At 46.6% G+C, this 23,255-nt stretch overlaps 1 protein-coding gene across 5 annotated transcripts in view; it reads right to left on the reverse strand.

Annotated features, from left to right (window-relative positions):
• The window catches only part of ATP9B (ATPase phospholipid transporting 9B), a 247,254-nt gene that overhangs the window by 79,949 nt on the left and 144,050 nt on the right, over window positions 1-23,255 (reverse strand). For all 5 annotated transcript variants that reach the window (XM_088019563.1, XM_088019561.1, XM_088019562.1 and 2 more), the window contains one exon: window positions 3,822-3,982. In XM_088019563.1, the coding sequence (XP_087875689.1) occupies window positions 3,822-3,982 (161 nt within the window). The remainder of the gene's footprint in view (window positions 1-3,821; window positions 3,983-23,255) is intronic.

The raw sequence follows: 23,255 nt of genomic DNA on the forward strand, positions 1-23,255 counted from the left end.
GCTCAGGTCGTGGTCCCAGGGTCCTGGGATCGAGCCCCACATCGGGCTCCCTGCTCTGCAGGGAGCCTGCTTCTCCCTCTCTCTCTGCCCCTCCCCCGGCTTGTGTTCCTGCTCTCGCTGTGTCTTTCTCTCTCTCTGTCAAATAAATAAAATTAAAAAAAAAAAACACCAAGAAACTGTTGACTGCAAAACCAGAACAAGACAAACTTGCAGAAACTTAGTACATTCCTCATTTTGTAAACAGACTTTTAAAAAGGCTATATAAGCTAAACAAACAAAAACAAAGATCTGTTTTTGTGTAAATGCTGGTATATTTACATATATGTAAACATGCGCATTCATATTTATAAGTCTATATATGTACACGTATCTGAAAAGTTTTAGTTTTTACCAATAGTAAAATTACAGATACCTATTTCTTTCTCTTTTATTAGATATTATCTAATTTTTTACTATAAATATATATACAACTGAAATACAAAAAAAAAACATTGAAAGTTAATATCGGCCTAAAAATGCTTATAATGTATATTTCATACCTATAGTTCATTTTTCCTGTTAATTTGACAAAAGAAATGGGAAGTCTCTTTATACTGTCATTATGCTGAAGAAATTAGAGTCCATAGGAATAAAATATTTCACTAAAAAATATAATAAAAATTTGAATAGTGTTCAGTGGTTTCCACTGGTTAAATACGGAAGTGCTCCCGAAAAAAGAAGGAAGAGTCCCCAATAGGCCTTCTGCACTATGAGAGTCTTGAAAGGGACATCAGAAAAACACCTTAGAACTGACAAAAGCAACACAAATGAAGAAAAACAAGATTAATGAAGCAAAAACACAAACCAAGGCAAAAAAAACAACACAGGATTTACTAAGAAAATAAGTGTTTGCTCGATGGATGTAGGAGTAGGAGACTTTTGTGGGCAGCTGAAGGAGAGTAGAGGAGTGTGCTAACAAGCTAACACTGCAGTGCCAGTCCCTGTGGACACAGCCTGAGCAGGTGAGGAGGGGCTCCCCACCAGGCAGGGGGGCTTGCACCAGGGAAGGGGGCTGGTTCACACCGGGCGGGGGGCTTGCACTGGGTAGGGGGGCTGGTTCACACTGGGCAGGGGGCTTGCACTGGGCAGGGGGGCTTGTTCACACTGGGCAGGGGGCTTGCACTGGGCAGGGGGGCTGGTTCACACTGGGCAGGGGGGCTCTCACTGGGCAGGGGGGTTGGCTCATACTGGGTAGGGGGGGGTTGGTTCATTCCAGGCAGGGGGGCTCACAGGGGTAGCAGGGTTGGTTCACACCGGGCAGGGGGGCTGACACTGGGTAGGGGGTTGGTTCACTACAGGCAGGGGGGGCTCACAATGGGTAGTGGGGTTGGTTCACACTGGGCAGGGGGGTTGGCTCACACTGGGTAGGGGGGTTGGCTCACACTGGGTAGGGGGGTTGGGTCACACCAGGCAAGGGTGTTCCCACTGGGGAGTAGGGTTGGTTCACACCAGACAGGTGGGCTTGCACTGGGCAAGGGGGCTGGTTCACACTGGGCAGTGGGGTTCACACCAGGCAGGGGGGTTGGTTCACACCGGGCAGGGGGGCTGGTTCACACTGGGCAGGGGGTTCCTGTTGGGCAGTGGGGCCCCAAGCTCACACCTTCCAGCACTAAGTGCTGCTGGTGCCTAGTGGGCTGTGTGTGGGGTGCTAGGCATGTGGCCTTCTTTCCCGTGGGAATTGTATAAGGAATCCTTGTCGGCCTCAGACTCGAGTCAGGAAGCTCCTGGGGAAAGCTGTGACATTCATTCAAAGCAGAAATGACATCAAGGTCCTTGATCTAGGGAGCAACAGAGTCAAGCTACATCAGCAGATACAATCCACAGAAATGCGTGGTTGAGTGGACATAGAGAGTAAGGGAAGGGAGGCTTCCAATGCTAGTTTTGGGAAACATACCCACTGGTGTGCCACGTCTGCAGGGAACTCTGTATTGCATTTACTGTAAAAGAGTGAAAACACCAGCAACACAGACTTATCACATTTGCAAGCTGACTTTCCTTTGGGGCCGTTCTTTCCAAGCCCTGCACTGAGGATGTGGTGTGTGCCATGCACCGGGCTGGGGCTGCTGGAGCGGCAGTAAGCTGAGCCAAGGCCCTCTCTGCCGGGTTCCACGCACGCGTCGGGCCTATGACTGCATCCATGTCCCCAGGGGACACTGGGTGCCGTGCCGGGTGCAGATCAGGGCTGTGGGGGGAAGGTGACTAGGCATCCGGGCTGCGTGCGTTCAGACCAGGAACTGCCCGCTGGACCATCCCATCTGAAGGAGTTGGCTCGGGAAGACTGATCAATGGCTATATTCTGCCTGTTTCCACTTACCCAGTGAGTTTCTGGGGACAAAGCTCTGTCACCAGAGCCCCCTGCTGGCACTCGGTATGCATCTAGGTGCTAACGACACTGCATGATAGCTCAACCGATGGTCTGCACACTCGCAGCTCCTCAGAGCAGGGCGGGAACTCTGTGACGCGTCCATTCAGTGAGGGTGTGAGGAGCCCTGGGGCATGCCCTGCACTCTGTTCCAAGCACGGAGCCAAACGCAGCCCCTATCCTCACGGAGCGTGGTGAGCACAGAGTATCAGAAAAGCAAGACCAAGTATCAGTGACCAGTGGAAACGTCAGCAGAATTAAAACAGGCTGATGTGATACGCCAAGAGGCTAGTTGGCAGTGAGCACCGAGCCCAGGTTAGGAGAGGCTTCCTGCAGCTGAGAAGGGCCAAGCCTGGAGTGTGGTGTGGTGGTGGAGGGAGACACACAGGGCTGGGAAGGCAGGCTGGCCACATCAGGCATGACGCTGAGGCAGTCAATGGGAGAGCGTCCACGGGAGCAAGTGTTCCAGTTCCAGCAGAAACAGCCGTGAATGCACAAGACTGCGTGTTCTTGGAGGAGTAGAGACAAGCTCCCCGTCTCAAACAGCAAGTGGGGGCTGGATGCGTGAGCGGGCTGTACACAGGACACTGTCGTGGGCACAGGACCCTGGGGGCACGCTACAGCTCCACTTAGATGTACGTAAGTGAAAGAGACTTCACCTTTAGACAAACTTTTGGAGAAAGCTGGTCTGTAAAGAAGCCTTTCCCTTCAGAATGTTTACATCCTTGCGCAAGACTGTTCTAGTCTATGTTACTCTGTTCTGTGTTACAAAAGATGCTTATTCTAGCTTCATGCTTTATACATGATTAGGCTTGAATTGCTCGTTCATGTAAAAATTTTCAGTCTTACATACAAAGCATTTTTTAAAATATACTTTGTGGAAATATTTTAGAATGGACTTATATATATCCGTACTGTAAATATTAGTAAATTAAACTCATTAGATACCTAATATTAACTATTTAGATCCTAATTTCAAGTTAGATGGGTTATCATTTTGAAAAATTGTTCATATTAAAGTCTGTCTTACTCAATATTTTATCTCACTTGACAGATATATTAGATTGTTTCTGAAATATAACTTAGTGATGCATATAATCCAATGGCACTAGAAATAAAGTCTATTGGCAATAAACAAAACTGTTTGTTTTATCAAGAAACATCTCTCAATTCTTGAATATACTATCAAAACATTCATATAAGGAAGACCATCAGATTTCTAGATTATTCTAACAACACTGACTTTGCCTCCCCAAAATACTCTTTTCTACAGAAGCATTCCTTAAGATTCATCAGAGTTGTTGGCTCCTTCCTCTTTAGCTTCGTATGGATAACTTCTTCCATGCTGACAAAGATAAATTTCAATAAAATCAAACTCAATGAAACCAGTTCCTTGTATTCTCTTAATTCTTACACCTACCTGATGGGAATGATGTAGGAGAAGAGAAGGAGGAACCGAAACAGGTTGCGGTACCACGGGCCTACAAATCCTTGTAAGGTCACCATAACAACCGAGAGAGCAACTAAAGCCACAAACAGTGCTTTGGTCAGCTGATTGAGTTCAAGGTCCAACAAACCAACCTGAAAGGAAAACACAGAATTAGGGCGTAACCATAATGTCCCTCACATGACAAATGTGAATACATGATAGTGATGAATGACATCCTTAAATCTCCTCTTGTACTGACCTTAACTATAATAAAATACAAAACGGTATTAACTTTACTCTTCTCCTGAAAAGCATCTGAGAGATTTAAGCAGAATTTCTGAAAGGGAGTCATGATCCCCAGGAAATTCCCAGAAAGGATTTACTGCGACAACGGGAGTCCAGGGTATCCAACCAAAAAACACCCAGATCCTCTGTCAAGATGAAGATGCTATGACAGCCGACTAGGGCAGACTGGGACGGGGCGGGGGGGGGGGGCGGCGCAAAGCACAGCAGAGCCCTGCTCAGGCTGTGGAGAGTGGATGTGTGTCTCTCTGCACGTGGAATGCCAGCTAACTGATGCTTAAGTGCATCCCACGTAAGGATTTCATGTTCACGTGGAGGCTCCCAGGAAGAGGACAGTGTCTGTCATCCCTCTCTGCCAGGAGTGTCTCTGAAAACACCTTCTCTGAATCAAGCAGAAAAGCAACAGACAAGGTAGTTAGCTTGACGGAATGCCTTTTTAATGTGCACAAATCCTACGCTTTAGGTTCTCCCAATAAGGTATACAACCCCAAATTCATTCTGTGGATTGGGCAAACCGTGAGGGGAAGCTATGTCCATGGGAATGAACTCATTTTGGGGTGCATTCTGTGTGGGATCTTGGAAACGGTGAGAAGTAGTGTTCATTCCTCAAGTCAGAAGTGATCTCAAGCTCTGGTGGTCTGCATGCTGCCCTCCCCTGCTAAGTTGCCTGGCTGAAGGACCACAGTGTGGTACAGCATGTGGGTGGACACAGGGGTGGGGTCTTGGGCTTTGCAAAAAGGCTTCAGAACCACACAGGGGGAGAGGTGGGGTCACACAGCAATGACATTTTCTCGGGAATCAAAACGTAGGCTCATTTGAATGCTGGCTCTGCCACCTCACAGTAGGACCTTGGGCAAACTGTACACCCATTTTCTTATCTGTAAAACAGGGTTACAGAAGTGCCTCCCTAACAAGACTCAGGGGGTTAAAGACGAAGCACAGCTCCTGGGACAAAGTAAGCCCACACATGTTTTCCTGTTCTCGTTCTTTGAGTTAGGAAACACTGAGATCTGAATCTGCACTTCCCACCTCTGTGGCCTTGGCCTTCCCCTGGCTACCCTCGCTTTCCTCAACCCCAAGCTGCGGCTCCCCGCCTGCTAACCAGGTGGGCTCCCTGCCGGCCCTGGAGAACCCACAGTCGCCCCTGGTGACTGCCCACCCTGCCTACTCCTCACTCACGGGACCCTGACAGGCACCGAGTCCTACCACCTCTGTCAGTTCACCACCATCTGAGCTCCTCCCGAATCTCGTACAAATTGTGAAAGAGAATAATCTAAAAAGAAAGTGATTGCCATAACTTTGATAAAATAAACGAGATACTACAATTCTCAAACTAAAGTGTTTGAGAATTACTGAGCTAATTAATTAGTAACTTGGTTTATTTTTTAGTACTTTTGAAAACCCCTAATTTTGGCCAAAATGAGGTTAGCTTTCCCCATGTCTCAGTCTTTAGTTTGTATCTGGTTGTGATTAACATCTGCCACAGACTTGCATGAGAACATTCGAACCTGTAGTTAGAAAAAAACACCAAACTTTGTCAGAAAGTGCAGGTAAGTAAGTGTAGCTCGCACGAAATCCACTCACTGAATAAATGGAAATGTCTGCTGAGCTTTCTGCTACAGCGTAAGGCGATGAAAAATGAGCCCACTGAGATTCCACCCGCAAAAAACAGCCAGTCTACTAGGAAAAATAAGATGAAGACCAGTGATAAAATTACAAAACAGAAAGTTTTCTCGTCTAACCCAGCTGCTGCCGGATGCCACTCCTATAGGCCTTTAAGAACAGCCTAGAAACACGGGAACCACAAGAAGCCAGAAGTAACCACTGACGTTTCTCTAGAGCCTGGGTTCTACCTGCTCACCCACCAGGACAAGGCAGGGTCTGCGTCCTGGGCGGGGCTCGGCAATCCCCCGACAGGCCCCACCCCAGAGGCTCCCCGCTCCACCTGTAGGCCCCGCCCCCAGGCCCCACCCATCGGACCCGCCCCCGTGGCCCCGCCCCATCGGACCCGCCCCCGTGGCGCTGCCCCATCAGACCCACCCCCGTGGCCCCGCCCCATCGGACCCGCCCCGTGGCCCCGCCCCCCGCCCTGGGAAGACAGCGCGGGGCCTGCGGAACGCGGTGTGGTCTGGCGACGCCCTAACTGAGGCTGTGGGCAGGTGCCTTCCCGTCCTGCACAAGCGGTCACCTTCGGGCCAGGGGTCACCGCGAGGCCCCCCACCTGCAGGCCCCCCACCTGCAGGCCCCGCAGGCAGCGCCCGCCCCCTCCCCAGAGGACGGGCAGGCTGCACAGGAGCCCTTGCGAGCTTCTGGAAACCTCCGGCAGGGCCGCCCAGTAAGAGCCCTTGAGAACAGGGCAGCTCAAGAGCCCCGCACTGGATTTATCAACTGCGTTTGAAGAGCAGCACAACCAGGACAAATATCTTGCAATTTCCGCCACTTCAACTACTACATAGTTTATGCTTGAATTATTGAGAAAAATAGGTTTTTGGATTAGAATGAAGAAAAATTAAGCTGAGGAAGTAGAGCATGTTTCAAAGCCCAGACCCTTCTGCTGTGACAAAGGAGGCCTGAGTGTCAGGCCTCGCTGAGGGTCAGATGAAGTCATTATTCATTCAGTCAGGGAAAAAAGACTCAATTACCTCAACCTAAAGATGCTATCAATGAATGCAAAGTGCATATTTTACTCTATTCATCCAAATCCCATTAAAAAGTGAAAGGAATGATTTAATCTGGCCTTGCAGAGTTGGTCTTTTTTCTGTAATAAAATAAAGAATCACTGTCTTGCAAAATGCATAACCACTACCTCACATTCTCCCTGCATCCCAGCAGTGAAAGACTGTAAGCACAGGGACAAAAACAGTCAGAAATGAGTACAAAGTTTCCTTTGAAAAAATGCCACATAGAGGACCGCAATGAGCAGCAGCCCACTGCACACTGCTGTGCAGATAGCTCCAAGTATTCATACCTGTCTGACCAGGACGCAGGCGCTCAACTGCCTGACTCCCGCTAGGCGGGTCCTCTCCCACACCCCTCGGATCCAAAGGGAAGCTTCAGCACTTTGAACTTTTTAAGTTTACAGAGCAAAATACAACTTTTCAATAACGGGTTGTTCTTTGCATTCTTTCAGGTAGCCCTTGTTGAACTATGATTATTCTTCCTCGAAAATCACTGCAACCAAGCTACAGTATATAGCATGATCTAAATTTGCTGGTTTTTTTGGTCCATTCTAATAAAGTCCACTTTTAGTTAATAGTTAATATTTTTATACTCATTTCTCTAAAACATGCTTAAAAAGTTTCTACAACTCGCTTAAAATGCAATCTGGACTCTTAAAAACAATATTCAGTATAAAAACTAGTTAACTCGTAAACTTACAGGTTTTATAGAGAAGATGGTAACTTCACTTTGATGTGAATCTCTTCCTTCTTTAAAAAATTTCTTTAAACACCTGAACAGAGCAAATACCTTTTGCTGTGATTGTAAAACCTTTCCACCCATAAAATATATTATTAATCACTCGAAGTAATTATGACTGTGTAAGAAAAGGTAAATTATGTACACTAGCAAGCAATTTTCAACATTTATTGTAATTTCCTATATTAGTAAAGCAAATTTTCTTCTACTTGTCATAATATTTGTTTTATTCGAAACAACTGTGATAACAAAATTAAATACGCTACTGGAAATTTTAATCTCCAGGGGAAAATTTGTGCATAATGTCTAAGATACCACAATGGTTCTGCAAAGGGGCTGTTCTAGGATAATGAACACAATAATTGCCTGTATAATCTAAAATGCTACTAATGGCAACGATCACAAATCCATTTAGCTCCTCTTTAATTTATGTACCAAGTTTTAAATAGCTAATGGTTCTCAGTAAAATAATGGTTTATACCAACAATAAAGGGTAAATACGGTATTCTGCTTAATCAAGAAAAGATCAGTCAGGTTTTTGTAAATGGACGAATGAGAGCCCGCCTTATCTCTGAGACGCAGCGCTGTCCCATCCATCTCAAAGTGAAACCCCTACTGCGCTACCAGGTCCCTAAGAAGTCAATGTACACCCCAAACTGGAACAAAGGTCTCGTGCTATACAAACTTGAGACAAAACAATGGGCCTTGACACCCACTAAGTGCTGACCATATGGTATTATCCCTGGAGGAGCATGATGTGAACATCAAAATGTTTTCACCATTCTTTTAAAACTCACATTTAACTCACCTGTTACACAGAAGTATTTTAGAATAACTAAACAGTAAGATGTGAAATGTCAAAAAGCCAATTTAAACTCTTGCAAGGAGCTAAATAATATTTTAATTTGTCCTATATTATCCCTGTACATGGATCACATTTTGAAACACAGAAAAGCCTCCAATCTAAAAGCCTAATAGCTAATTTACTCAAGACGACTCTACGCGGGCAGAAGTACGGCGTTATACATGAAAGATCACTTAGGGGAAAAAATAACGTTGTTAATGCTGTTTATCTTTTAGCAGCTAAACTACTCTTGGACCAGCCCACCGGTTCCTCATCATTCAGAATTTGGATCTTGACTAGAAAACTGAGACAGGGCGACACTTTAACCTAATTGAAATTCCTATAAAAAGCACATTCCTTTTAAATATCTTTGAAACAAATCAGCCCTGTATTTTCTACTTTTAGTAGAATCTTAAGAAACAAGAAAAAAATAAGTCATCTACAGACCTTCATTTGTACTTATGTATTTCAAATAATTGAAACTCATTTAACTCCTAATTCTTACAGCAATAACTTTTTCCATTTTGGAGTTTCAATTGAAAGTATTAGTTTTTAAAAAGTGATGCTATATAGCCTTTTATTTTTTTCCTCAAGTCTATTTACTTACTCATCTTTGGACATGAACTACTAAGTCTGACGTGTCTGCTGCACACACAGCCTGGCCACACGCTGCAGCCGTGTTGGAGCTCTTACTGCTCACCGCCCCAGTGATCTGCGAAATAAGCAGCGTTTCTCTGAGCCATTTTAGTCTATTGGCTCAATAATCTGTGCTTTTAAAAGCTCCCTAAATAAGTATCAGTACGAAAATTCTTAATGTTAAAATATATCACCTTAATTTTTAAAAACAAGAATGTATATTTACACAATACACATTTTAAAGTCTGTTGTTAGAGAATATTTCATATCCTACATTTTTACCTACGAACAAATTTTGCCTGACTCTCCTATATTCAGCAACTAAGGTTTCTTCCCGTGCTTCCTATACAGTTATTACATAAGATGGTTTTCCTTAAGTGTTGAACATTTAAAAAGAAAATGGGGTTGTTCTATTTTTTACAGGAACAAAAAAGTACTGGTGGGAGGATCAGCTATTCAGCAAGAAGTAAAACCACTTTGCATATCAACGGGAGAAACTTAAGCGAGGAGACAGGAGATTCAAGGCAAACCCTAAGTGAGCCTGGTTTACACAAACTTGGGACTGAGCTCCGCTGTCAGACCGTGCATCATCAGCTGGCTGTCAGTAAACACGCTGCTGAAGGTGAAAGCCTTGCTGAAATCTGCAAACATGTTACCTGCTAAGTCGAGTGCACAATGAAGCTGTTTGGTCAAACTGCTGACCCTGCAGACCCCTGGAGAAATTTCAATACTGGTTTTAGCATTTCCGATAGGACACATATCCACTCAACAGGGCACTTTTTATAACTGACAAAAATGTCACAAAAATAGCAGGTTGTCTATGAACATATGTATACACACATGCACACATCTCAGATTTGGTTTTCCCAAACGCAGGCTTGTTGTATGGTCCTGAAAGACAACCTGCCTGGTCACGTCGGCTACTGTCTGACAGCTTCCTCTGTCATATTAGAACTTTTATTAAACTATAACCAATATGTCAGAAGTCATCAAAATTAATGCAATACAGTGGCTTAGAAATAAGTGCTAAGTTTAATTTTTAACATAAATTATTTCAAATACTCGTGTATACAACTTGTGGCACATCAATGCCATATTTAAACAAAAATGGAGTGAAAACATGCAAAACAGCCTGGAAACTATTTGGAAATTTAATGTGTACTCCATGTACACAAGTTACATCAAAATCCAGCACTGAGTATTAAGAAAACCCCGTAACTTTCTAATGTACAGTATTCCCAATCTTATTTCACAATAGTCCACATAATTTATTTGAAAATCAGGGACGTAAGAAGACTAAAATGCACCTGCCAGCGCTGTACCGACTATAACCTGAGTGCGCCGCAGTCGCGGGTCATGTTAATGTCTTGCTGCTCTTTGTAAAGGATTCCTAGCTGGGAGAGACCGCAAGCGCCAAGGGACGGCATGCTGCCGTGGAGCCAGCAGAGGGCGCGCATGTCTGACACTTATTTTTTCTGAATCCTGAATGCCTGCTTTTTGAATGCAGAACTTCGATCTCTAATTCAACCAATTCAGTATATTGAATACATGTTACATACATAGATGTATTTTTTTTGTTGCTTAAAAGGGTTACCCTAAACATCTAATTTCTGCCATGCAGAATTCAAGGCAGAACTGATAAGGACTTACAAGAGGGGAATTTCCTGAATAGAAACATACTGTTCTAGAAGGAATCATGTTTAGAGATCAGACATCCAGAATACGTTCAGAATACTGCAGGTAATCAGCAGAGTACTACAGGACTAAGGCTTCTGAAGATTTAGATCTATTATAAACTAAATTGATAAAACAGTAACAAGAGCTTACACTGATGGTTTCAAGATCCTGCATATATTTAACCTTATTTTTGTCCTAACAGTGTAGGAAGCTATCAATTTTAAATGGTTTTGCCAAGCCACTCACCAATTTAAAATAATTACTTCAATAACCTAAGCTATCCACTGACACCAGAAACCTTAACATTCAACATCATTCACATAAGTGGAATACCAAGTCAGGCATTTGGATTTCAATGTCATTAAATAAGCAGTTGATTTTGGTAATTTTATATTTAACAGATATTGACGAACAGCATTAACCTACTTTCAAATCCTTACTATCTACAAACACAACACCCACGAGTTGGGGGTCTAGCCATGTTATTGTGTTTAAACGACAAAGCCTGGAGGGATGTGGGAGGAGGGACGGGGCCCAGGTTGCAGGTACAAGAGCCACCTCACGCCCAGGGTCACGGCCTGCGGTACACCGGACGCTCTTGGGATTTCTTTGTTCCCTAGCAACATGAAAATCAGATTTTTCTAATAATAACCCTAAATGGTACTGATACTTTTACAGAAAGGCTTTTATTAGGAATCTTAAGAGTTGAAGGGGAGACTGTGTTTCCTGCAGCACTGCTGGTGGGGGGGGGGGTGCGCGTGCTGGCCTCTCCCGCGCTCGTCTCTTCACCGGTCTGCACGGATGAGACCAGACTGCCCAGCACCGTCTTCTTCTGGGAGACACGTGCACGCGTGCATCTTTACTTTCTTCTCAATGTGGCAAGTCCTCTGTTTTAAATATCTTGTGTGTGTGTTTCAGAAACACCCTTAAGACACATTCTTATTCATTAGATATAATCTGTAAAATATTATTGGCTAGAAAACAGTATTGTACTGCTAAGGATGTTAATAATACCAGTACTAAAATCTGGGCTCCATGACTACTTGTTAAGGAAATTACTAAACATACAGCCAGGCCTTCCAACTCTACTGCATCCTCAAACTGCCAAGCACAGTGACAGCTTCCCTTCGGGAGACCCTCTGAACTCTATTTAAAGAGCCAGAAAATAATTATGCGATCCCTTTCTGATATCCAGAAAATGAGGTGTTGAAGGAATTATTCTGGTGAGTGGCTTGGAGCTGCTGGACTACAGGTGATATGAAAAGGCTGGGTTTGGGGGAGGATACAGGTCAGAGCACCCCTTCCCCAGCACAGTCCACAGCGGGGATGCACGGGGCTGACGGGGGGATGGCCAGAGCAGCCCTTGGCCCTGGAGCCTGCCTGGCAGTGCGCCATGAGAACGGTTTTCGTTTCTTGGGTGTGTGTGTGTGTGTGTGTGTGTGTGTGTGTGTGTGTGTGTGTGTGTGTAAGAAATTGTATGTAATGGGGCCAGGGGTTACCACCTTTCCACCTGTATTTTTTCCCTTATAAAATTCTGGTTAAGGAAATGGCTCAATTTTTATTAGTAAATGAGGTCCCATTAATTTAAAATGAAACCTTAATTTCCAACCTGAGATCCTCTTTCATAAGAGGTCACGATACAGAGGAGTCTCCAAAATAAAGTCAGAAACTTGCTCAGTGATTAGCTTCAAAACGTTACTTACATCTAAACTCTTCCTTCGACGTACCAGCAAACACAATGTACATAATGGTTTGTGCAGGGGAGTTTACCAACTTTAGTCAACAGAGTTTTCATATAATAGATTCCAGAAAGTCTGCTTTCATGAGGGACTTGAGTCAAACACTAAACACAGCCTATGAAGCTGCTAGTTCTAAGTCAAACATCTTGGGGTGGGGACGGATGACAATTAGCAGGAAAAGAAGGCTTAATTGCTCTAGTGGTGCAGTTTCACGTAGCACGGTTCCACGTGTGAGCCTCTGCAGCGAGCCCCACGGGGAGCCACACTGTGTACCACCAGCCGCCATGTCACATGAAGGCTGCAATGGTGTCCGGTCACGCATCACTGTCTCCCCTCAATGTTTCTTAGATTATTGTGCAAATATGCAGGAATTTATGGACCACTTAAGGTCCCTACCCCAATCCCCGAATATCCGGCACCTATCATTACATAAACCAGTCAACAGTGCTTTTAAATCAAGAGTCATTAGCTGACTTGACAAGATCTATGACGAAGATATTTATTGGAACCCAAGCTAGGATCATGGTTTCACAGAACTCGTGAAGCTCCCTGACAATGCGACGCATGCCCCCGACTGTACCGGCATCAAGCATAGGGTAGATCCATAACACACTGGGGACCAGTGTCTCAAACATCTGGGGATGACACTGTCGTGAACACAGGGGCTCGTTCTGCCCGTGTCCTGGCACCCCCGAGTCAGCATCAGCAGTGACTAGCCCCTTATAAGGCCAACAAAGAATGGCAGAGAGAGAGACACCGATGGAGAGTGGCCAGTGGGTCTAACATCTAATTTTGAGTCAGTCCACGGTTCTCATGATTTACATTCTTATTTTTCAAGAAAAATGGAATTTAGCAGATTTGCTAAAAATTTTAAATGACAACTTCAGGTGGTTGAAGAAACTTTCCATCTTGCTTTACCTCCTTTATTATGAGAACTGTCTGTGTAAGAGCTTTATTAGTGGCATCTTGGCAAAATGTAACACTATTTTAAACATCTAAAATTTTTGTGTTACTTTATGTTTTCAAAGACATTTTATGAACCATTTCATACTTAATGGCTTGTAAGCAATCCCAGGAGTTAGGAATTGTGTGAAAAGTTGCCCAGATTGACGGATAAAGTGAAAAGGTCTGTATTAATTTCCAAATAAAGAAATGCATGGCGTGGTATCTCACGATGATTACACTCTAAAGTACCAATTAGAACGCATCAGAAACTAGAGCAAGTTGACACTCTACAATAAAGCAAATAATTTCCAGTTGGAGGGGCAGAAAATGTTAATATGCAATGTTCAAGACTACAAGAATCTTTGTAAAAGGAAGTAGCTAATAAGGTTTAATGATGCATGTCAGGAAGCCACAGTATGTAGGGAAACACAGCTGGCTTCATTTTGTAAACTATTTGATATACACATCTTTCTAGTTCGCGATTATCAGCTGTGCCAGTGCCACGGGGGACAGTTTAGCCTTCAAATCAGGGCATTCTTCTTGTTCTCTAAATTACAAGTAAAATACATTAATATAATATGGTGCTAGAAGCTAAGTGCCCTGACTAAAGTTTATCCGCTCACAAAAGAGGATTTAAAGAAGTCTTCTGTAAAATGTCATGGAAACAATCCTACCAGCCTAAATAGGCTACTAAGTACTAGACCCATTAAAACAAATCATAAAACAAACACAACGCCAGGATTTAGTGAATTAATTACCTTCATCAAACGGTCACCATCTTTCCTACCTTGTACATGAAAATACAGATGAACTACCACATGGTTGTACTGAGAAACCCCACGGCTGTGCTCCCCTGCCAGGGGTCCACGTGTGCGTGTGTGGAGGACCCCACTCCAAAAGGCCATACTCGTGCTCCTCACACACACTCAGCTCTGGGGGACTGCACCGTGCAGGTGCCAGCAATTACTAGCAGATGACAGAAGCACTCTGAATTTGTACCAGATGGCAGCTTAGGGTCACTGGAAGCCAGCAGGCCTTCCACAAGGAAACCCCGTGTTAGGCAACTATCAAACGTAAAAGCTCTTAGACACAAATTAATTATTCAGCCACCAGAAGACAACTGCTAGGTCACAACACTAATATCAAAATGCTGTTAAAGCACTCGGAGCCACTTATTTTAAGTGTAATTACACATATTAGCTGCTAAAAACAAGCATGCCACGTAATGACGAAAAGGTTGCCCTAAACTGAGAGAGCTAAAATTCTAGTAATTAGTGAATTGTCTTATGGCAGAAGATACTCAACAGGTTCTCACTCTGGATGAGGGCTGTTTATGGCTGAAGCCAGGAACAGCCATGGCCGAGTGGGTCTGCAGTGAAAGCTCCTCGGCACCTCAGCTGCTCCCGGAGAACACACGCCACGGATCACAAAGAGGGTACGGGGTTGCAGCTCGTCGGCAATCTGAGAAGAGTCTCAGAATCTCAGAGGTCGTCGTCTATCAAGCCTTGGTGCTCAAAAATATGACAGAGCACCCAGGCCAGATGTGAGGAGACAAGGGGCAGCATGATTTCCGAGAGGCTGTGCATTTTGACTGGGGGACGGACCCACCGTGAGCTAGTTCAATACTGGAGTCCGTCAGGCTACATTCTACATGAAAAAAGATGCAGGCAAAAGTGCTCCAGGCAAACAAAACATAAATGCATAAGTAACTGATTTACTTTAACAAGAGTAATTCCACACTAATAATTAACATAAAAGTTTTCATTTCTGGTCTGATTAATTTCAGACCTCTTATGACCTTAGCCATTTCCCACCCAACGGCCTTCCCCAAGTGCTGCTGCGTGACTCCCGTTGGTGGATCTTCCTAACTCCATCAGAGGTCAGCACTTGTGGCTGACCTCCCGGGAGCTTCAGTCTCCTCCTCCAGTCTGGCCTCCTGGGCCAGACACAGCCCAGCTGTGGATGCTCCCTGGGACTACTCATCCCCATAATCAGATCTCTGGTAGCACTTCCCTTTAACTACACATACTTCCACAAGGTCCATAAAATAAAGACTGGTCAAATTTTGCTTATCAAAATGTTTTTCTCCACTGTTTTTATCTAAATGTGCTAAAACTTGCTGACATGGCACCAACTACTTTGGGGAAAGCAGAACAGACTAAATCAAACGACTGACCAAAACCAACGACCAAGAAAGTAAACAGTCAACAAAGGCAAGTCTTTTATCCAGCAAAGTAATCAAAGGACAAATAACCCCACGGTACCTGCCTGTTCTACCTCAAGCCTTCCTTCCCACACTCTTAAGTGGGTTCTACCGAGTTCCAAGCAGGGACGGGGCGGTGTGTGTGGAGCCCTGAGGTTCTGGGTCGGGCAGGAAGGTGTCCTCGAAGAGCCAGGGTGGGGGCACGTGGAAATGGAGTCCTGAAGGACTCCCAGAGATGCACTCTACACTGCTCTGTGTCCTTCAGCATCTCTCGGAGCCTTGATACTTGACTGATGATTACCTGTCCTTACAAAACAATGCTCTCAAGAAAACAGCAAGGTGAGACACATATTCCTCCCAAAGGATAATCCTATAACTTACATGAAGAGCATTTTAAACTATAGAAGAAGCTGCTGTGAATTGCCTGAAGTGAGTGTTGGTCATCAGATTTCTCTTAAACAATGATCCACCGCAGGTAAGCTAATTTTTCTTCAATTTCCTTTCAAAATAAGTATGGCATGATGGTAGGAAATGGCACCATAATGACTAGAATTTAAACGAATTAATTCTTCCCAGACTATTTTTAAGTACCTATAATCCACGGCGGCACAGCCCATCTTCCCACCTGCCTGTCACGACGACAACAGGCCTCAGGCAGGCTTTAGCTCACGTGTCTTCCCAGAGCTCAGGGGCTCACGCTTCATCCTGGGGCCCCACTCCACGAGAATGGTCCACGTGCACAGGGCTGCGTGCACAATGTCTGCGTGAAGTGCCACGATGTCATCTGGCCTGTGTGCAAATTCGCCATCTTTGTTTCCTCTCTAGATGCACAACTAGTGACGGACTGTGGGCAGGAGAGACACACGGAGTACTGGCGGGCACGCGGGCAGAGCCTCGCCTCTCAGCCAGGCCAACTCAGCACCACCAGGCAGCTGGCCCCATGCACTTCCCAGTGTGGCCCTTGGAAGCTCTTTCAAGGCGAGATTCATCTGGGCCCGCTGGGGTCTCTGGCTGAAAGGCACCCTCTCCACGGTGAGCCCTCTGCATGAACGACTCAGGCTGCCGGCCTGGGATGCGGCCCTGGAACCTCTGCAGTCTGGCCCACAGCTGGAACAGGAGAACCGCTCACGGCAGCCAACCACCATCATTCTTGTTCTCATGTCATGATGAAGCATCTACTTCTCATTTGGTCTCATTTCTTTCAAATCCAAGCAAAAACACTGTTACAGAATAGCTGACTTGGAGGCTGCAGATCTTTCCCCCTTTTGAAATCCAATCATTGGAACAGCTTTCTCCAACAGGAGGTCATGTCGGATCCTGGCCCCTCAGCCACTGGTCACACACATCACCATCTCAACAGCGGAGGAAGAAGACAGAAGTGAATTTCACAGCCTGTCCACACAGAGCTCGTGAGTGGGGTAGGGGCAGAAGAGTGACTCAGGACCGGTCAGGACGGTCAGGGGCAGGCTGCGCCCACAACTACTACGGAGCTGGCTCTGGCCTGGCCAATTCCATGAGTGAAAAGTAAGATCTGGACTTAGGCAAGCATCTTCAAAGCGACACCCCATTGCTCCGAACACACATGGGAGTGTACGGAGTTGGAATAAAAAGGGCGGGGCCGACGTGTTCAGGGTCATCCTGCACACTATGGTCTTGCACATCAGCAGCCCAAACTGACAAGTCACTGTGCTTTCTTTTCCAGTGTTTCTGTGAGCCTCTGCACCGACACATCAGGGACCCACCATCTGCCTCCCTCACACAGACAGGAAATAGCTTCCCCAGGGCCCTGAGGCGGCCTCAGCACCTGACCAACAGCAGTGAAGTCTTGTGCTACAAGTCACCAAGTTTCTCATTTAAAAAACTATCAGCTGGCCAAACAGGGTAAATATTTTTTCTTAGAGGGGTGGGGCAGAGAGAGAGAGTGTTAAATGGGACAACCTGAGATCATGACCTGAGCCAAAATCAAGAGGCGGTCGCTTGACTGACTGAGCCCCCCCGGCGCCCCAAGACAGGGTAAATTCTTGAGACGACAGTGCTCAACATCTGACTGGGATCTGTAATTAAAATGCAAAGTATGCATTTAATATTTTTAATGGGAAACCAATTTGGGAATAAAAGGCTTCACTGCAACTATATTTTTATATGGCAATAAATAGAAAATGAAATTTTAAGAAGGTAACAAATGAAACAGCATCAACAAAATCTAACTACCTAAAAATAAATCAAACAAAAGGTGTACAAAACTCTACAGAGAACTACTGGGTATTTACCACAAAGATACAAATGTAGGGATCTGAAGGGGTACGTGCACCCCGATATTTATAGCAGCAATGTTCGCAATAGCCGAACTGTGGAAAGAGGCAAGATGTCCATCGACAGATGAATGGCTAAAGAAGAGGTGGTATATATACACAATGGAATATTATGCAGCCATCAAAAGGAATGAGATCTTGCCATTTGCAATGACGTGGATGGAACTGGAGGGTGTTATGCTGAGTGAAATAAGGCAATCAGAGAGGGTGCCTGGGTGGCTCAGTTGGTTAAGCGACTGCCTTCGGCTCAGGTCATGATCCTGGAGGCCTGGGATCAAGTCCCGCGTCGGGCTCCCTGCTCAGCAGGGAGTCTGCTTCTCCCTCTGACCCTCTTCCCTCTCGTGCTCTCTATCTCTCATTCTCTCTCTCTCAAATAAATAAATAAAATCTTTAAAAAAAAAAAAAAGAAAAGAAACTTATAAGTTAATCAGAGAAAGACATGTATCATATGACCTCACTGATATGAGGAATTCTTAATCTCAGGAAACAAACTGAGGGTTGCTGGAGTGGTGGGGGGTGGGAGGGATGGGGTGGCTGGGTGATAATTGGGGAGGGTATGTGCTATGGTGAGCGCTGTGAATTGTGCAGGACTGTTGAATCACAGATCTGTACTTCTGAAACAAATAATGCAATATATGTTAAGAAAAAAAAAGAAGAAGATAGCAGGAGGGGAAGAATGAAGGGGAGTAAGTCGGAGGGGGAGACGAACCATGAGAGATGATAGACTCTGAAAAACAAACTGAGGTTCTAGAGGGGAGGGGGGTGGGGGGATGGGTTAGCCTGGTGATGGGTACTAAAGAGGGCACGTTCTGCATGGAGCACTGGGTGTTATGCACAAACAATGAATCATGGAACACTACATCAAAAACTAATGATGTAATGTATGGTGATTAACATAACAATAAAAAATTAAAAAAAAACTCTACAGAGAAAAATCGTAAAACATCATTGAAAAAATTAAATCATACCTGAAAAAACAGAAAGGGATACACAATATTCATCCAAGTTCTACGGACAGTGACTGCAATCCCAAACTCCCTACAGTAATGGAAGATTATTACCATGGAAACTGATGCACAGAGCACGCACACCCACTGTCCTCAGACACGGGACCGCACCCGCAGCGCCACAAAGGATGGATGGACCTTCCACGTGGTTATGGGCCCATGGATATCTACACGGAGAAGAAGGTGGAAACTGTCCCATCTTCACATGAAACACAAAACTTAGTTCCAGACATCTAGAGATGTGAGAAAGGTAGAACAAAAACTTCTAGAAGATAAGAGTATCTTCATGACCCAGGGTACAGAAAGATTTCTTAAACCATAAAAAGAAAAAAATAACTGATGACATTAGAATTAACAATCGCTATTCATCAAGTCCCCACGAAGAGCACGAGGAGGCAGAGGGGGAGGAAGTAGCGCACCTGGGTGGCCTCGCACTCACAGCAGGGCACAGGGAACCCCTACAAGGCGGACACCGAAAGACTAGCCGTCCAATAAAAAGACAAGTAAAAAACACCCACAGGTAATTCTCAAACCAACAACGTCTGGACAGACAATAAACACACAGAGGACGCTCAACCTCACTAGCCATCAGGGAAATGGAAACTACGAACACGGTGGGACATCAACACATGCCCACTAGAATGTTACACCTGGAAAAAAACGAACAACGCGAGTGTGCGCAAGGTCCCGGAGGAACTTGAACTCCCAGCACTGGGAGGAATGAAAACGGGTGTGCTCGCTGTGGAAGACTGCAATGACGTGAAATGAACGTAGACATCGTGGGACCCAGCAACCCCAGTCCCTGGGCACCCACCCAAGAGAAACCGAATCTGTGCGCACACAGCACAGACACACCCACACCAATGTCCTACCAGCCAAGAACTGGGCGGAACCAAAGATCCCACAACCGCAGGAGGACGTGCCACACAATCACGGTTTATTTACACCGTGGACTGGTGCGCAGACATGGCCCAGGGCAGAGCGCTGCAATCAGCTTCACATGTGAGGAGCGCTGTGCCGCGGGGGCCAGACATAAGAATCTATTTCACATAAGTGCATTTTTTGTAAACTTCAAAATCCCAACAAAAATAATGTTGATTAGATAGGGGAGGACAGTGGTTATTTTTAGGGAGGAAAGGGCAGGGGAGGGAAGCTTCTGGAGTGCGGGTAAAGTTCTATTTCTTGCCCAAGTAATGGACTAGGAGTGTGTGCTCACTTTGTGAGGACTCGCTGGCCTGCAGACTTTTGTGCGTGTGCGTGTTAACAAAAATTAAAACAGAAAATCAAAACAGTATAACAGAAATTAAGTATCATTCCTGTTGTCAAACAAAACCCAAGCACTGAGGAAAACCTTCAGAGGTGAAGCAGGAGATGAAGGGCTGGGAACAAGACACGTGGATGGAAGACCATTCCAGAGGAAAAGTAAATAGGTGTGGAACTGCATCTCCCGTCTTAGAGGAGGCGAGCTGAAGAGCCTTTCTGAAACTGCAGTGACTGCGTGAGTAGCTCATGAAGTACAGCACACGGCCCTCCACGACGGCCCGGCCAGGCTGCGGGAGTCCTCGCAAGTCCAGAGGAGGAAGGACCCCACGCGGCTCCAACCCAGCACAGCGTGGATGGATGGAGCCAGAGCAAGCCGACGGCGGCGGGGGGAGGGGGGGTGCTCCCATCAGCTGCGTCTGCACTTGGCGACCCATGGGGCACAGCCCTTCCCCCCCCCCCCCCCCCGCTGCTGGAGCCGGTCTTCTGCGAGGGCGACTGGGGAGACGGTAGAGGCAAGAGGGGTTTCACGCTCTGAATTTCTAAACCATGTGACCGTGTTAAATCTAGAGGCGCCTCCCCCCGCTGGGCTCTGGAAGACTGCGGCTAACCCTCCGGCGGGGCTTCCTCTCCCCTCAGGCTGGTGGGAAGGCTCCAGGGGCTTGCCATCTACCACCCGCCCCGGGCGTCGCTCCCTGGCCCTGAGGAGGTGCTGCCATGATCGCCGCCTACCCTGGCGGTGTGCGCTGTCCTTCTCCAGACCAGTGCTCGTACTTTCTCTGGCTTCCGTCAAGGTTGTCTCTCTGCCTTTGGGTTGCTCCGGTTTCAGTGGGATGCAAGCGGGTGTACGTCTTTTTGGTTCTGGCCTGGCTTGTTCCCTGGGCTCCAGGATCTGTGGTTTGGTGTCTGTCATTAACTGTAGGACGGCTCCAGCCGCTTGTCAGCTCCGTCCTCTCTGGCTGGCACGTTACACCTTTTGAGACCGTCCCTCACTCTCGGAGGCTCTACTCAGGGCTTCCGTTCCCTTTTGCATTCTTTTTTCTTTTTTCTTCTCATTTGGGAAGTTCCTTTTGTCCTGTCTTCAGGCTGGTGGTGAGCAGCCCATCGCAGCCCTTCTTCCCGTGTACCACAGGGATCCTTTTGGTCTTTTCGATAGTGTGTCCCCACCTGCACCACCCACACCAGCTCCTGCACAACGTCTGCTTTTCCTACAGGAGCCCGTAACACGTCGACCATGGTGCTTTCACATCCCGCCCGCTAGCTCCCGAAGCTGCGCCCTCTGTGCGTCTGGCTCTCGCGTTGGCTTTGTTTCTCCAGGCTGTTTTCCTACCTGGCAGCACGTCTTACAAGGTTTGCTGAAAGCTGGACATGATGTACCAAGTAACCTGGGCAGGGGCTGGAAGTGCCTGAGGACCTCCGGTGTCCTCGGCTCCATCTTCCCCACTGACTCGGGCTTCTTGAGTGTGGCTCCTTGGGGAGTCTACGCCCCGAAGCTCTTCCATCTGGAACTTGCCACTGTGGCCCTGGAAACCCGCCGGTGTGCGGCTAAGGTGTGGGGCCGTAATTCACTCCCAGGTTTTCAATGGACCGGTCACCTTCACTGATGGGGGACTGAGTGGGAGAAATGCCCTCCCCAGGTGGGACAAAGCCAGACAGGCTTTTCACTGTCTACAGTAAGACTCTGCTACGTAGGGGACACTCCTCCCTGTCCCCTTCCTGCCTTGCAGGGGCAGGGTGGTGGCTCTGGAGCCCCCAAGATGGCAGCACCCGGGTCCCAGACTCAGACAGTCCACACTCGTCCTCCAGAATTGGTCAGAATGACTTAATGAGTCCTTCCAGTTGATGGCTCCAGCTCAGATCTCAAGCCTATCTCTCAGCTTTCGGGTGACAGTGGTTGATTTTCTCAGCTCAACTCCTTTCTGCTGTAGGGCCAGGTGTGCCAACTTCCCAGGCCGACAATGGACGGGGCCCACTGTGCTACCCCCTTCTGGCTAGATGCGGGGATGGTGCCGTGGCCCCGGGTGTTGGAACCACAAGCTAGGAGAAACCCAAGTCCCCAGGGACCCCAAAGAGAGCACTCCGCAGGCAGGAGGAAGTTCAGAGCTGTTTTCTGAACCCCTGTGATGTCAGGGCCCATTTGTTACTGCACGTTAGCTTACTGTGGCTCACAGCCTGCACAACCCTGACAGCAAAACCCAACATCCCACTTTCTGCTTCTGGAGGATTTTTGCTGGAGAAAGTCACACAGCAATTTACAATCATCCTTCTAGAAATGGCGTCTCCAGCCTCTACTAGGGCTTCAGCAACATGGGTCAATCTCTCTACTTGCTTTGTAATGGCTTGTTTTCCCAGCCTTCTCTACTCCATATTCCCCAGGTTTTTCTCCAGGCCAGAGGGCTCTCCCCTGACTTTACTCTGACAGACCAGCACGTTTCCTACCTCATCCAGAACATGGGGCCGAGTGGTGTGCCATGACTAGCCATGTCTGATCAAATCTGTACTGACCAGACCTTGTCCTGCTCTCTTTCTCCTGTCCCGTGAAATGGGATGCCCCTCACCCAGTTCAAGAACACCCTCCTCTCTGCTGAAGACCCTCCTGTGTCCTTTGGGACTTTATTCTACTTTGTCTCTCTGGAATCTTCCCTCTCTTCCTTGCTACTCGCATCGCCCAGAAACATGGCCACGTTGTTCGTGCCCTGTAAACACTGCCCAGCCTGAGAACACTCATCGCCTCATCCCCCCTCCCTCCCTGCTCGTCCTGGAGGTCACCAGAGCCCTGCACATGGTCAGAGCCACATGTGTGCTCTAGTCGGCTGCATTGGACAATGGTGATCGTTCCCTCCGGCTGCAAACTCTTCTCTTTGATTCAGCTCATGCCTTTGCCCGTTTTTGTGGGTTCTGTTCCTCTGACCATACTAGTTCTTGTAGGAGCACAGTGTCCTCCTTGGCCCAAGCCTACTCAGACCGTTTCCATGAGAACAGTATCTATCCCACAATCTCGACTACCAGTCAACTCTCTACCCTAACCAGGAGGTACAGAATCCTATCTAACCGCACCTAGAATTCTCTACCTGCAGGTATC

Source organism: Eumetopias jubatus, unplaced genomic scaffold (assembly GCF_037043125.1).
Source record: "Eumetopias jubatus isolate StellerSeaLion01/CBP00866 unplaced genomic scaffold, mEumJub1_p1.0 scaffold_16, whole genome shotgun sequence".
Lineage (NCBI taxonomy): Eukaryota > Metazoa > Chordata > Mammalia > Carnivora > Otariidae > Eumetopias > Eumetopias jubatus.